The sequence below is a fragment of the Suricata suricatta genome, chromosome 3 (assembly GCF_006229205.1).
Source record: "Suricata suricatta isolate VVHF042 chromosome 3, meerkat_22Aug2017_6uvM2_HiC, whole genome shotgun sequence".
Taxonomy (NCBI): domain Eukaryota; kingdom Metazoa; phylum Chordata; class Mammalia; order Carnivora; family Herpestidae; genus Suricata; species Suricata suricatta.
In genome coordinates, this window is record NC_043702.1 from 143,683,845 (window position 1) to 143,701,036 (window position 17,192).

Genomic DNA, 17,192 nt, shown 5'->3' on the forward strand with positions numbered 1-17,192 from the left:
AATGAGAGTAATAAAGCTATTCTTTTCCCTTCTGGAATATGATTATATTCAGACTAATATAATATTTTAAGGTAGCAGACATAAATAACAGTGTTCTAATCATTGCATGACATAGTGGTTCCTTAAAATCATAAAGCCATAAAATAACAAAAGAAATGACAGTTTAGTTATTGTTATGTATATATTTTTAAATTTTAATATAAAATTAGATTTTAGAAGTACAAAAGAAAGCCAAAAACACTTTACACATTCATGATTAGCTTTAATCGTTCTTCTTACTGTACATACTGAAAGTGTTTACATTTACTAGTAAGGAATGCCAAGCGTGTCCATCACCATTTGAATAGCCTGTAGGGGATTTGTAATTTCTTCCATGTTATCTCTTCTCAAAACCCAAACTGGTTTAAGTCTATGAAAAGAATAAAAATCTTGCGTTAACAAAGTTCTTCTCTTCAAAGAGTTACGTTCCCTGTTTCGTCTTCACTAAAATGTGGCTACTCCTGAACACATCACTTCCCTTCTAACCCTCTCAACTGTTTTCAGGCTATATCTTGTCATCCTTCCTCCTTTGAAGCTTATGCTGTTCAGATCACCACTGCCCCTGGGCCATTGTCAACCTCTGGGGTTTTGTTCTTTGTTAACTTGGTTCCAGGTCTTTTCTCAACTCTTGCCACTTCTCAGTAACTGTAACATCTATGCCGCCCAAAAGCCAACAATCTCATCTGTCGGGCTTTGACCCCTTTCATTCTGTTCTACGTCAACCAACCGCTTTCTGCATGATCACACAATAGCCTTCATCATCACCAGAAAGTACCCCGCCATGGACATCTCAGTCTGAGACTGCCACTGTCCCCCCACCACTTCTGGTCTATCCGTGTCATCTGGTTTAATATGTCACTGCACATGTTCTTCCACCCTACAAAAATCTCTAAGTCACTGACCTCAGCATGCACCCATCACCCATCATCAGAATGCTGATCTCACTCCCCGCCTTGTCTAGCTGAGGTCCTTGAATATAACCCCCTGAGCAAATTTCATTAGCACTATTGTTTCTCCAGTAGATTCAATAGGAAAGTTCCATTTGGATTCCAAATTGAATCCAAACATCTGCCTTCTCCATTCCTGTGCAGCTGAACATGAAGAAAAGAAAAACTGTAGAAGCAGGCTGACTGATTTTATGTCAATAATTACAAATCTAAATGGCTGCTTGAAATTGCCTAGTATGCTTCCTCTTTCTCCAAGATAACCATTTTATTCCATTCTTCTTTTCAAATGTCCCTTCCAAACCCTCCTTAGTTTGCTTTTGAGCTAATGTTTATAATCCCATACTTCATTAAGAAAATAGCATTCATCAGAGGAGAACCTGTACATCTTTCTCACATAAATCCTATGTGAGAAATATGCATTTCCATCTTATTCTTTCCTGTTAAAAAATCCAAATATCTATCAATTGTTAAGTGGTCAAAGTGTGGTATAGCCATACAATGGAATAGTACTCTGTGATAAAAGGGAAGGGAATTTTAATTCATGCTTCAATAGAAACAAACCTCAAAAACATTAAGCTAAAAAAAAGAACCTAGTCACAAAGAGCTGTGTGCTGTATGATTCCATTTGTATAACCATGTAAAAAAGGCAAAACTAAAAATACTGAAAGAAGATCAGTAGTTGTCTGAATCTAGGGGTTAAAAAAAGACAACTGATAGCAAAGGGGCACAAGGTAACTCTGCTGTGATGGAAATATTTTATCTCAGTTGGTAGTGGTTTCACAACTGTTAATATTTGTCAAAACTCATTGAATTAAATACATATACAAAGGGTGCATGTATACATTGCTGGTAAATTTTACCTAAAAAAAGTGACTATATTGAAAAAAAAAAGGGAAGCTAGCTACTCATTCATATTAATTATAGTTTAAAAAACATAATTAGTATTAAAATTTACCAATTCCTTAAGTAGAATTCATATGTAGAAATGGTCCTCATTAGTAAGTTTCAAGCAAGTGCAATTTTTATGTTATATTGTAAAATATGCAAGCATAATTCCAATTGCAACTATAACATAGTTTATAATTATGAGTAATTATAAAGCTAACAGTTATGTAACCCAGGTCAAAAAATAGTACACTGTCAACACTGTAGGATTTATGCCTGGTAGAGAAGGAAGGAAGGAAGGAAGGAAGGAAGGAAGGAAGGAAGGAAGGAAGGAAGCAAGCAAAGAAACAAGGAAAGAAGGAAGCAAAGAAGGAAGGAAACAAGGAAGGAAATTAAACATGAGTTAATTTAGTTCATCAAGGGGCGCCTGGGTGGCTCAGTCAGTTAAGCGTCCGGCTTCGGCTCAGGTCATGATCTCATGGTTCGTGGGTTCGAGCCCCGCGTCAGGCTCTGTGCAGACAGCTAGCTCAGAGCCTGGAGCCTGCTTCAGATTCTTTATCTCCCTCTCTCTCTGACCCTCCCCTGCTTTCACTGTCTCTGTCTCTCCAAAATAAATAAAAACCATAAAAAAATTTTTTTTTAAATTTAGTTCATCAAAATCAGTTAAATCTTCTATTAATAAGGTAAAATAAGAAAATGCTAACTTGATCATTTTAAAATAAAATTTTAACGTTGCTTCAGTAAAATGTAAAAGTCATAGCTGAAGTTCTAATGTTATAAATTGAGCCATAAATGAATTCATAAATAATAACAAATTTGTACCTTAATCAGTATTATGATTCCAATTTAGACTATCTAACAGAAGAATGTTGCTAGAGTTCTCTATAACAGAAGACTGAATTTTGTCCTAAAACATTCATCAACTATTACACTTAACAAGGATGAATTTTACTGTATGTAACCTATATCCCAATAAACCTGACTTTACAAACTGTGTAGTAGCATGGTTAAATTACCAACTAAGTTTCTAAATGCTGATTCTGTGCTTCTGAATTTTTAGCAACACAGCAGTAACAGCCTGGCACTGGTCTGGGGTAACACTTATTAGGGTAGCACAAAAAGGTGTGAGGAGATTCAGGTTTGCTTTAGTGACAAGAATCATATTTAGATGGTCTTTTGTACCAGGAGACACAATATTGAATGGTCTTTATCTTTTCATGATGTCAAGAGTCATCAATGGATTTGACTATTGTCACAAACATCGATTTAATACATCTAAAGCTTTTATCAAACATGCATAATCATGACCTAGAGCAGACCTATTATTTCATTAGGGACTACAAAATAATGATAGTTTCATATATCTTCTGCATTTATTAAACATGATTTTTTTAATAGAAAAGTTTTCTACATCAACCATTTGGTTACCTAAGACATAGTTTATATTACAAAAATGGAAAAGGGGCACCTGGGTGGCTCAGTCAGTTAAGTGTCAGACTCTGGCTCATGTCACGATCTTACAGTTGGTGGGTTCAAGCCCCGCATTGGGCTCTATGCTGACAGGCTGGAGCGTGGAGCCTGCTGTGGATTCTGTGTCTCCCTCTGCCTCTCCCACATTCATGTTCTGTCTCTGTCTCTCTCTCTCTCTTAAAAATAAACATTTTAAAGGGAACTGGGAAAGACTGACTCATTCTTTTTACTCATAGTAAGCATCACCAGGGTTTCTCTAGCATCCTTCAAGGGTAAGCAATGAGTTTTTCTTTAGTTTCATCATAGACTCATGAATTTTTCATCTGATGTGTTGCACTTGATTCCAGCCCTCCTTACTCTGGGTCACTGCCTCACCACTGGCTCCCATCTTGCTGAGTCCAAGGGGGACGTCTCATGCCTCATCTAACAGCCCCTTAGCAGCTGATGTGATATCTCTCTGGAACAGCATCTATCCAATCAGCAATTCCTGTTTGGAGCTGTTGGCCGGTTCTTTCTCTTGTCTGAATTCTGGAGAAACTGGGGTTGCCCTAAGGTTCAGTTTGGGACTTTCTTTTCTAGGTATTCTCTTCCCCTGAGGTGATCACTTTCACTATGATGGCCTTGAATGCTTAATGATTCCTGAATCTACTAATTACCTAATTTAAAGCTCTAGACTGATTCTTCTGCCCAGAACCACAGACCTGATTTTCTAATGGCTTGTTTTTCTTTTCCTCTAATTTGGCATAGGCACCCCAGGCTTACCCAAAGCAAAACCCACGATTCAACGCCCCTTCCCACTCTATCTTCTGTCCTTTCTTACTTTAACTTCTTGTAATTACACCCCAGAGACAACTTCCCAGTCAGGCTATTTCAGCAGGCCCTCTAAGTTATTCTCTGTCCTAACAGTGACCATAATTGTTGTTACTTTATTTGCTTATTTACTGTCACTCCCCTGAACTATGTAGCTCCACGCTGCACAAGAATCACAAGTCCAGCCCCTTAAAGCACAGGGTTCAGCTCCATATCCTTCTTACCCTCTGACACCGAGGGAGGTGTCTACTTAGCTAACCAGGTAAGCTAACACCCATTTTTTTTAAACTTCTAAGTTACATGTCTTAAACTAGTTAAACTACTATCATCTCTATAGGTCAGCTGTTGGCTAAATGATGGTCCCCCCACCTAAAATCCACAACCAAATCCTTAGTATCTTACCTTATTCTGAAAAGAGGTTTCCATAGATATATGTAACTAAAGGATCTTAGGATAAGATCATCCTGTGTCATTGGAACTGGCCCTAAATCCAACATATGCCTTTTCAAGAGACACAGAGGAGAGAGGAGGAGGAAAGGCCCATGTGAAGACAGAGGCAGAGAATGGAGTCACACACAACCAAGGACAGAACACCTAGAGTCACAGTAACTGCGAGAGTCAAGGAAGGATTCTGCCATAGAGCCCTCAGAGAAAGTGAGGCCTTGCTGACACCCTGATTTTGAACTTCTGGTTTCTAGAACTGTCAGAGAATAAATAACCGTATTTCTGGTTATTTGTTATAGCAACTCTAGGAAACTCATACAAGGTCTCATAAAGAACTTCTCCAGAAGGAGAAATTTCAAGTACCAGAACGATTATGGGAGGGGTTGGAAGGTGATATTTTGGCCAAGAGGGATTTTTGGCAGCTTTCAAGCAGTATAGTTTGTCCTACGTGCAAGAACTTTATATGGCAAAGCTTATAAAAAGCTAATTTTCAGACTTAGCACTTAACTATTTAACACAAGGAATTTATTGAATGACTATTAAATACCCAATATCATAGTGTCATTGCTTCATTATTTACTGAGACTGTTTACTTTAGATTTACCAAGGATTTTATTCTTATTCATAGGTTGTTTCTCGACTGTCAAACACAGTATCTTGCTTTATAGTATATACTCAGTAAATGTTACTGAATGAATGAATGAATGAATGAATGAATGACGGGTGACACAAAACTGTAGAGTACATTTACTGCTTACCTTGAAACTATTTTGGTTCTTACAGGTGTTTCTGGAATAAATGGAGTACTTATAGAAGAATTCTTCTTTTGGTTATGAAGTATTCTTTCAGTGTTCATTTTATGTTTACGAGCTGTAAGTTTGTAGAGGCTATAAATACGGTCAACAACTTTGGACCTACTTCGAACATCCTAAAAAGGAACATGTACATTAAAACTAATAAAAATTTTGTGTCTCTTCTATGCTAGTAAAATCAACCATAATAACCACTATAGTGTAAACTTAGGAGCATTTAACAAAATTAAAAGCCATTCTTTCCAAGGTTAGCAGATTAGTTTAAGTTATATATATAAACTAATTTGTAGGATAATTACAAAAGAGCCAAATATTTAAAAACTGCACACTTAACTCCATACTGAATAAAAGGTAAATATTATAGTTAATATACATATTATATGCAGTTACAAAGTCCTGTGAATTTTCTAAGTTTCCAAAGTTATCCAGTTATCTCTTACTAATACAACCCCAGGTTAAGTACAATTTCTTACCCAAACAGCTACGTATCTCTATTTCCCTCCTTTCTGAATGGTTTCCCTACAGCCACATTGGTCTCCCTACATCCACACTTTCCCAAATCTATTCTTCAATCAGTAGCCAAAGTCATGTAGAACTCAAACTGGAGCACAGTCCCTGCTGTAAGATCTCTCAGTGGTTTTGTTCTCAGGATGAAGGCCGGAGTCCCGCACATCTGTCAGTCTACTCTCTGCTGACTGTGACACCTGGAGAAGCTTCACCACGGAAACACTTAAAATGTATTTATGGTTACAGCAGGAAGAGCTGACACCACATACATGTGGTTTTCTTCCTTGATAGGATAATGTGCCCCTTTCCTCAAGTAAATGAGAAATGGCTACTTCTATAACCATTTAAAAAACCAATAAGATAATACATTTTATTTTTGAAATTCAGTTTCTTTAATATGTTAGAAACATCTCCTATGTCAACAAAAAAGGCAATTTTGAACATATACAAAACCCTATTTAAATCTGATAATTACTGGGGCTCCTGGGTGGTTCAGTCAGTTAAGTATCTGACTTTGGCTCAGGTCATGATCTCACAGTTCTTGAGTTCAAGCCCCGTATCAGGTTCTGCACTGATGGTGCAGAGTCTGCTTTGGATTCTCTCTGCCCATCCACAACTTCCTCTCTTTCTCAAAATAAATAAACTTAATTTAAGAATTATGGTAATTACTGAAAGAAAAATGCATAAGTCGTAGACCTGAAAACCTGGACAGATACCCTGAAAGAAAGATAACTAATACTTACAGAGGCTCGATTTGTTGTCTTCAATAGAATAGCTAACAAACAGCAAGTTTTTGTAAAAATGCTCCCACCCTTGTCTGCAACTTTGTCCCCGGGCTTTTCTCGGTACATCTGTAGAAGGTCCAGGAGTGTGTCTACGCAGTTGTCTACACTGTAAACTGCTGCAGTGGTTTTCTCATACTTGAAGAGAACAGGAGGAAAGCAAAAGTTATAATAAACGCATATGCTCTTAGAAATAGCCCAAGCAGAAAGCAAGCTTAGGGCCAACTGTTTGAGGACTATCGATGGCCAGTGCAAGGGACTTCATGAAATGACTATTTGATATTACTATCATTTTTGGATCCATTTTATACGCATATCTGCATTTTAATTTTTCTCTTCACCTAAAGTTCCACAAAATGTGAATCAAATCTAGAATTTCTGAACATGAGCACCTTGAAGTAAACAGAAGCAAACTTAAAAACAAGACAATTGTAGTTAGAACCTCTCAGGAAAAGATAACTTATCTATGATAGTTAATCATAAGGGTAAAATACTGATGAAGGCTACGATTTATTTAGTTACCCTATTGCATGCTTCTTGAGAGGAAGGTGAGCTTGCTTTAGATCAAATAAATCTGAAACTAGTAAGTTTAGGAGATATTTTCCCTGCCTTGTTTACCTAATTGTATCACTAGACTCATATTGAAATTTACCTGGGAACAAATAATGCAAAGGATACTAATATAAAAATAACAATAAAACGATATTAGCAGTTAACATTTATTTGGCACTTCGATGTATGAAGCACATTACATATATATATTGACTCAATCCTCACAATAACATCATGAGGTAGATACTATTACTTCACCCACTTAACAGTTACAGAATGTAAAGCACCGAGAGGGTAGGTAAGCTGAAGTAAGGTGCAGAGCTAGCTTCAGACACTGGCATCAGTGTTAAGTGTTCTTAACCACTACTTCTCAGCAAGAAAATATTGGATAAAATGCTCTAAGTTGTGGCCGAAGGGTTGGTGGGAGAAGGTAAATTTGATTGCACGCATTTCTACTTTAGTACAGATACTTGCCACCAGTCCAAAGCCAAAAAAACTTAAATTCTAATACACCTATATAGAGTATGAAATACAGGGTGACTAAGTTGTAGCACTATCTTAGTCATGTTTCAGCAGACATGATTATAAGAGGTTCTACTGTTTTGATACAATGTAGTGAATAAGAACACCAGTTCCAGAGGTTGACAAAAATGGATCTGAATTCAGCCCTGCCACTTCTCACACACAGGAGCTTAGGCAGGAGGCTTAATTTCTATAAGGATTATTATTCCTTCCCTATAAAATACAAATAATAACAGGAACTGTCTTAGAGAATTATCATAAGAACTAGATTAAATAAGGGGGGCCTGGGTGACTTAGTCGGTTAAGTGTCCCACTTCAGCTCTGGTCATGATCTCACGAATAGTGAGTTTGAGCCCCACGTCAGGCTCTGCTGACAGCTCAAAGCCTGGAACCTACTTCAGATTCTGTGTCTCCTTCTCTCTCTGCTCCTTCCCCGCTTGCACTCTGTCTCTCTCTCTTTCAAAATAAATAAACATTAAAAAAAAATTAAAAAAAAAAAGTAAATTAAATGATGCATGAAAAACACTAGTGCACAGTCAGTACTCAACAAATGTCAGTAATCGTTATTGGTATCAAAAAACAGAAGAAATAAAATCATAAAAAATTAGTGTTTCTATGTACAATTATGTTAATAGATTAAACATTTCTCCCACCTAAGACTCTTGCACATGAATTAATTCTACCTTGGCGATCTAAATTCTAATGGTGAGCAAGCATGCATGAACTTAATTTGCTGGGTCAGATTTCTTGACCAATGAATAATTCATTATTAAAATGTTACTACCTTAGCGACATTAAGCAAGACTTGTACAGCGTATCTGATGACCTCCATGCATGGAACACTACGATTGCAACTTCGGATCAAAACAAATATTTTAGAAACTGCTCCACTCTGGGCCATGTTCTCACAACAAAGTGGAGACAACCTAGTGACCACCTCTGAAAGGGGGGAGAAAAAGAAAAAGGGATTAATTCACAACAGCAAAATGAAGTTTTAGCTAATATTGTATTGTAACACGCTTTGCACACTCAATGGTAAAAATGCATTTCTAACCTCATACGAGATATTGCTAAGACAAACTAACCTAGATGCTTTAGCGCCTCAAGAATAGCAGAAAGGTGCTTATAGGTCAAAAGATAATGAAGTGCAAGTGCAGTTCTTTTGTAGAGTTTGTTTTCTTCTCGAATCTCCTTATTAACAAGTTGAAGACTTAGTCGTATAGCTTTAATTTTTGTGCCATCATTTTTCTTCCTCCACGAGTATCCTCTCCATAATGCCTTCAAGAGACAAAACACAGTGATTCTAGGATTACAATCCATGTTTTGAACTTATATCTAGTATCTGTTTCTACAAAACAAATATTTTCAGTAAATGTATATGATATAATCAGATGCTTCGCAAATAAAACCTCAATTCAGATTCTAATAAATAGCAAAACTAATTTTTCTGGAAAGGAAAATATATATAATGTTCCTGTATATATCATTGACCAAAAATATCTAAATCTATTTAAAATGCTGAGGTATATTTTCATGTCTTAATCACAAAGGTCTCTAGGAAAATCTTTAAAAAAAAAAGGGCTTAGCAATGATATAATATTTATGAGTTATTCTATTGGTGAACCTCAGCTTTTTAAAATTTATGTGACTGTTTTTAAAATGTTAGATATCATGTAGGTGAATTATAAACCAAAGTCTGGAACTAATATCATAATGTTTTCAGTTACCTGAATCTTAGTGATTCCATTATTGAATTTTTCCTGCTTCTTACGGAGGAGAAAATGGCGTACTGCTTTCTGTATTACTGACGCAGCTCTGTTTTGCTGGCTCATTCGTTTTTGAAGTTCCTGCTGACTTTTTATGATGCTTTCATATTTCTGAGCAAACTTCTTTTGCTGTAATCTTATTCGAAACCATCTCTGTTTAAAACATTAGAGATTATTTTTACTTCAGGTTTTTACGATAAATAAACGCATACATACACATGCATACATAAGTGACATAACTAGACCATCAGATTGAAATATCTTTCAAGCCTCCCCAGGGGCATTACTTCTCCCCTCCACCTGGTACAAATCCTCCAGCCCTCACTGGCGGGGATGGGTGTGACGTTAACCCTGTAAAACATGGCCTTCATTTCATAACTTAAATAAATTCTATCAAGCTGTATGTGCCCTTCTGAAGTTTGTTTTCTCACTCAATATTTTATATGTAAGTTTAAGTTAATGTATACAAACAGAGTTCTTACCCAGAATAGATAAAAACCTATAAATCATAGGAAAAAAGAACATCCAAAAGAGAAATGGGCAAAGTATATGAAAAAAAAAAAACCCATACACATATACATTAAGAAAAAGCACACAGTACACAGGTAATAATTTGAATAGTCAACCAATGAAACACTTTTAGAACTGCTTTCAGGCAAAGGAAATCCAAGAAAAATGAGATACAATTTGCCATTCATCAAAACAGCAAAACCCAGAGTCTTTTGATGCTGTATTGGCAAGAATGTAGAAAAACAGGTGCCCTCAGACTTTGCTGCAAGTATAAATGAGTACAATTATTTCAGAAAATAATTCATAGCTTTATTCCTGTGCCATAAAGCATCAAACTATTTCTAACCCAGCAAGCCATCCTAAATATGTCATTCTAAAGCAAAAGGCTAAATATATGATCTTAGCATAAGATATTTAGAAATTATTTATTAAAATAAAAAATTTATAACAATAATTATACCACATAGTCTTACTGCAAAGGAAAAGCTAACCTGAATACAGATGACTGAATTAACCTGCTTTTTAGCATTCTTCATAACCACGTGAAGTTTATATGCTCTTTGAATTCTAAGAGCAGACAGGTGATAATATGCAGCTGCTGTAAAGTGAAGAAGCCTAATTTTGGTTCTCTGCTCTGAAATCTAAAGAGAAATAAAAAATTAACCAAACATTTTACTCTTAAGATAATCAATCAGTGTTTACTTTTATATATCCTCAATACGAAATTATACAAATTAGCAATAACAAATTAACTTTTAATTACTAAAATTATTTACATTGTGACTCAAAGTGATTATAATCCTTTGCTATACAATATTTCCAAATGTGTAACCCCTAACTCAGAGTATAAGAAGCAAAATTATATATTTTGGGCACTTTACTAAAGAACAGCATTTTATTTAATTGGACTACACAACAACAGTGAATTAAAGCTTTCAATGTACTAACTATAATGTGAGAAGTCTATGAGTACTAAAGTCAAAATAATTACAGTCTCCTAGCAGAACTGTTGGGACACAGTGATAAGTCAGACAAAATTATATGAATCGATTTCTCTGGTTATTAGACAGTCTAGCACAAACCTGGAGCAAGACTATGGTAGCAAGACTGCTCTATGGTGGCCTTTAGACTCCAATTTATATTTAACGAACCCAAGATAAAGGATTTCGCCTTTTTAATTTCAAATTTAATTATTTAGTCCCTGCCAGTGCTTCGCACATTGATGCCAAAACCGTCATGACTTCCCCGGGGATATTCTCTCGCTGAGCTGTGGCAGTTATCACAGGGACGGTAGCTAACCACACCTCAGAGCTGCTGGGCGGTGGCAAAAGGCGACTTGAATAACAACCTCCTTCACATTTGGAGCTCTTTCCTCATCCCCTCAGTTCCTTTGTTAAGATTCACTACAAGATTTATTGCAAGGTTGAAAACTTAGTTTGCGTTTTTGGTGAGCATCTGTGAGAAGCGGGCCCCTAGAACAAAAATCTACAGCCACCAGGGATCTTGTTTCATGTCTCTGCAGGAGCTGCATAAATTCAAGTTAGTGGTTGGATTTGTTTTGAAATCATTCTCCAAAATCTAAAATTTCTTCACACAGTTTGACACCACATACTTTCATTTCTTAAGACTGAGATACTCTACTTAAAAATACTTACTCTTTTTCTCACTAACCAACCGCGCACTAGTGCTTGTAGAACAACTGCAGATTTTCTTAATTCGACATATTTTATCTGTTCACATTTCCCAGCCTTCCTGGCTCGTATGTATCTCTGTATGGTCAGAGCGGCAGACTTCTGCCGAAGGAAGGCCTGCCTGCCTTTGCATCTTCTAAAATTCGCTTGAATCAAACAAGCAGCTCGATGTCTCTGCAAGGAAGAATTCACGACTGATTTAACGGAAAGAAATAGTAATCCAACCCACGGGAGGTTTTTGAATTTCTCAATGAAAAATGAGATGGTGTAACTGTGATTTTTTTTACATTTTTAGCTTAATGTCATATTTCATATGTAAGGTGACTATGTAATTTCTACAGCTAGAAACTAAGTATTTATGAAGGTGCAAGCCAAGGTCAATAGACACCGGGTGCTCTTTTCCCTCTCATTTTCTTGATACTCCTCATCGTGAGGGAGGAAAGGACTAATATTACCAAAGGACAAACACACTTAATAAAAGCGCTAGCCATATAGAGAGCAGAGCGGGCATTAGAAACAACTATCCGGGCAGCCGCCTGCTGCTTTAAGACCCAGACTACGTCTCAGAACAAGCACATTTTAGACTCCTCGACTGTGTGACAGCTTGACAACCAATTCTAAGAAACCTGAAGAAGTATATAAATTAACATGGGGACTACTTTTGTTTTACAACATAGTTTCCCCAACAACTAGCGGGATGACCTCGGGCAAGTCACTTTACCTCTCTAGACCTTAGTTTTCTCATTTGTAAAGTAAGTATACTAATAGTAACTACTTCAGAGGGTTATTATGAGGGTCAAATTAGTAACTATACACTAGCAGGGCTAATAACAGCTATATAATAATCATGAAAATTACATAGTATTAAAATTTACAAATAAAATTTTAATTTTGCCTTCTTTAGTAAACTATAGGTACTATAGCTATTCTAAAACTCTGATGTTAAGTATTTTGGATAGATCACCAATTGTAGCTTAAAGAAGTATTATTAAGTCTTTTGACTTACAGTAAACAAAATATGCTATATCTTTCCAAATAAGTTATTTACTCTAAAATTTACTTCAAACTTGGATATTTTGTATATATAAATATTTTGTAAATATAAATATACAAATAAACATCTTCATAAAAAGTATTTTTATGAGTGAATACAACTTTTAATTGACTGCACTGACATATTTAAAATAAATGTAACAAAAAAGCCATTCTTTGTGTTTTCTTTTCTAAAACAGTTCTTTGCAAATGAGTGTTTTTTTTCTTTCTGCACCTACTTTTATCATTAAGAAGTGCTCATGAGCTATTCTTCCAGAAAGTGTAGCTCTCCATTTTCTCTGAATGATAATTGTTGATGCTCTCATATTCAAAAACCTAAAAAATAATTATTGGAAAGCAATTAAAATTTTCTTTAATTTACTCAATAAGTATTTATTGCCACCCCCCACTACTTAATATTAGAGAAAGAAAATATAAGAAAGGCAATGAAAGAATAAAAGAAAGTGGCAAAGAATAATTTATACTTAAATTCTAGCAATCAGGATCCTATACACACACACACACACACACACACACACACACACACACACACACAATGAAAACAAGGTTTTGTGACTGGCAATGTTCCAGTAGCAAGGAATCTGACTGTCTATAATGAGAAAGAACTTTAGACAGGATGAAAAGAAAGAACAACTATCCAGATTCACACAAAGCCTAGATAAAGGGGATGCTAGCAGAAGCAATGGCAGAGTCTACAGTCTGGGTCCATATTGCAAGTGAGTCTCTGAGCAGACAGTAGAGGGTCAACAAAGAGAACATGGGAGATGAGAACAGCATCAGGCAGATGAGAAACAGACACACATGTGAAAGGACAGGCAGGTATCATACAAATATCTAAAAAGAAATGTTCTGTGAGGAGAACTAGAGAAAAACTTAAAAACTAAGGGCCAGAGATTAAGCATTAGGTGTCAACACAGCAGTAACACATAAAAATTGAGAATGGGTTTAACAACTTACATCATGTTGCCACATTTCTTAGAAAATAAAGCTGAGTGCCAATGAAGAAAATTCAACATTTTGGTACAGGACACTTAGATACTACTGATCCTTAACAGCTCATAGCAGCAACTATATCTTTATACGGTAAGCCCTGAACTTCCTCCCATGGAATTTATCAAGGAACTCTCATAACATTAGCGTGTTCTCCTAAAACAATCTTTAAAACCATCACTGATATAATAATTAATCAATTCTGGTAACTGAGGAAAAATTTCTTACTCTATGAAATAAAATAATATAGATAATCTGACAAGAGCTTCATAAAATGTGTTTCAAAGAGATGAACTAGAAATAGGAAAATACGATGAACAAAAACAAATCGGTAATTAGGTCTTCATGAAGGTAAAATAGTAGAGGGGCTACAAAGTGTAAAAAAAGAAAAAGGAGTGAGAAAACAAATTTTGCCAGGAGCTAAACCAACAAACAAAATGGACCAACACACTAATAAGGAAACCAAGATTTTAGTAGGTACTTTCATTCACTTCCCATCCCTCCATCCAATGTACCCAAATCAAATTTAAGTAAATATTTCTTGCTGAATTATATCAAGGCTCCATCTCAAACAATAAGAGTCTTAAAGATATATTTTGTTTCATCAATGGAGATAACACAACAACAAAAAAAAACCATACAATTTAGGCATAGCAAGTATTTAAAAGGTAAAGCAATAAGCAGTATTATTCTTATATATAAAGACTTAGCTGCTCCACACACATACTCTCATACTCCCTCCCCCAACGTCTATCTATGATACATTACCGTGTTCTCTCCAGTTTGGTATAGAAACAACCTTGAATGACTTTAACAGCTTTTAGTATAGCTAGATATTCTTTACGTGCTTTCCAAGACCTATACCAGGCTTGAATCTTGCAAGCAGCTTTCACTTTACATAAATACTTCCTGGCTTTATACCTCCTCCACGCAGCCTATTTAAACACATAAATATAAGAAATATGCATTGAGATGTATATATTTTTTTGGTCAACTAAAAAAAAAAATCACCATTAAAGACAGCTAACATGGTTAAGTAGACAAAAATCAATTGCCGAAATACAGTCGTATGGTGACTCTTCTTTTAGGCTCATTCATTTCTGACACAGATAAGGCCCCTGAAACAGTGCAGCTTACCACAGTGAACACCTACTAACTACATGCTTTATCACACATTCCCTGGCTGGCTGACAGCTAAACCTAATCTAACCCTAACAAATATTCCTAAATTTTAATATATGTATAATATCTGAAAAGCCAGATGCGTGCATTGTCTTTTCTATCTCAATCCATTTGGAAGAACAGAAAAGAAAGGAACACTGACTCCTTCCTGGGAAGGAATAGGAATCTCTTCTACTTCCCACCCTACCTTCCTCATATATATTTGTGTGTGTGTGTGTGTGTCCAGGCTGCAGCAAAATCCTGAGAGCAACTATCTGTCAGAGGACTATCAGTTTTTCTAATTTCTGCAACCCTGCAGATGACTCCATGTTTAAGTGACACTTATAACCTATTAAGCCCTTAGCACTGTACTAAGCACTGTTAAATACTTATAGGCATAGGAAGATAATATTATCTAATTTAGAGATGAGTAAACAAGGCCCAAAGAAACAGAGTAACTTGTTGATGTGTAGGTAATAAGTGGAAGAGGTAACTCATTTATTCTTTACAAATATCTTATGAGATGAGTATTAAGATCTCTCTTTGACAAAATGAAAATTGATGTTGAAGAAGAGACTTGTTACACCACATAGCCAGTAAGTGACAGAGTCAAGATCTGAACCCAAGTCTGATGCCAAACACCTACAACAAATACTGCAGCCCAACTTACATGGGGATCAAGCTCCAAATTCAGCCGACAGGCAAGAATTACATGAATGTTAAAATTACTCTTGTAATGTCTTTAACTTACTCAGAGTATATTATATATGGCTTTTATGTAAACAAACCTGAATACCCACATATTGGTATTCACAGTGGGAGCCAGACCTCAGTATTTCTAAAAATTCCAAGTACTTTCAATGTGCATTGAAGTTTGAGACCACAGAGTATAAGTTAAAAACTAGATGTGTAAAATATAATTTTTAAATGTAATTATATATGAGAAAAATGGTCAAAATTTCCTAAGACTGTTATTTTGGCTTTTTTGTCATTTCAGTTGAATTATAACCCCAATGCATCCAGTTAATAGATTTCAACCCTTAACTTCTTGGTAGCATTTGGAATTTGAACATTCTTTTCTTCTTCCCTCAATCCTCGGTTTCTTGATACCACAAATCTTTGTTTTCTTGTTCCCTCTTACTACCGTGTGGTGACTTCTCCTCTCAATGTTCTCACACGTTGACGTTCTTCAGTGTTGGAGTCCAAGACAGGCCCTCCTTTTAACCATTTTCTACATTATTCCTACATGATCCCATCACTCCCATGACTTCAATGATCCTATGTATGCCAATGATGTAGAAGTCGAATTCCAAAATCTGTACTACTCTCCAAACACAGCCAACTGCCTTGCTAGATACTTCAACCTCATCACGTCCTCGAACTGAACTCCCCGTCAATCTTCCAATCTGCTCCTCCCTGCTCCTATGTCAGCAAATGGTAAACTCTGCTGAGTTACATAAGCCAAGTGCATGGCTTGAACGCTTATTTACGCTCTATGTAATGCAAGCACCAAGCCCTCCACTCAATCTAATCCTTGCAATCCCATTGCCACTCCTAAACTATCTTTCACCTGACCTCCTGCCAAGAGCCTCCTGGCTGCTCTCTCGGCTTCTAGTCTTGCTCCCCTTCTAGTCGCTCTTCTACATTATTGCCGGAGCAATTATTTTAAAAATAAAAATACGATTATGGTCTTCTTTTTAAATTCTAGAACTTCTTTTATTTATTGATTTTAGTAATTATTTTTGAGAGACAGAGCGTGAGTTGGGGAGGAGCAGAGAAAGAGGGAGACAGAATTGGAAACAGGCTCCAAGACCTGAGCTGTCAGCACAGAGCCTGACACAGGGCTCGAATTCACGAGCCATGAGATCATGACCTGAGCCAAAGTGGGACGTTCAACCGACTGAGTCACCCAGGTGCCCCTAGAACTTCTTTTAATCTGTTGGAAAAGGCTACACTTCTATGTCTTACAAAGCTATCCACAATCTCACTCCTTCTATTGCCAACCTGGTCTCATATCACTCATTTCACTGTACTACACACACTTTCTCTCTAGTTTTTGAACTCCCTGTTTTCTCCTACAATTAGACTGTTCCTTGGTTATATTTTATTGGGCACTTTCCAATTCATTCTTAAGCCTAACTTTTCAACTTAAATGCCACTTGCCCTGAGAAGCCTTTTCTGACCACTGGGACTGGCTGAGACGCCCCATCTTTAGGTTCCCAGCAACATAAACTTCGTATTTTGTTTTATA

The 17,192-nt window shown here is 36.3% G+C and overlaps 1 protein-coding gene across 1 annotated transcript in view; it reads right to left on the bottom strand.

Moving 5' to 3' along the window:
* Positions 1 to 241: 241 nt before the first annotated feature.
* The window catches only part of ASPM (abnormal spindle microtubule assembly), a 51,292-nt gene continuing 34,341 nt past the window's right edge, over positions 242 to 17,192 (bottom strand). The window contains exons 19-28 of the mRNA XM_029935399.1: positions 14,549 to 14,715; positions 13,009 to 13,105; positions 11,702 to 11,911; positions 10,538 to 10,687; positions 9,498 to 9,689; positions 8,856 to 9,048; positions 8,555 to 8,709; positions 6,658 to 6,834; positions 5,354 to 5,523; positions 242 to 409 (exon numbers count right to left, since the gene is read on the bottom strand). Of these exons, the coding sequence (XP_029791259.1) occupies positions 307 to 409; positions 5,354 to 5,523; positions 6,658 to 6,834; positions 8,555 to 8,709; positions 8,856 to 9,048; positions 9,498 to 9,689; positions 10,538 to 10,687; positions 11,702 to 11,911; positions 13,009 to 13,105; positions 14,549 to 14,715 (1,614 nt within the window). The 3' untranslated portion in view covers positions 242 to 306. The remainder of the gene's footprint in view (positions 410 to 5,353; positions 5,524 to 6,657; positions 6,835 to 8,554; positions 8,710 to 8,855; positions 9,049 to 9,497; positions 9,690 to 10,537; positions 10,688 to 11,701; positions 11,912 to 13,008; positions 13,106 to 14,548; positions 14,716 to 17,192) is intronic.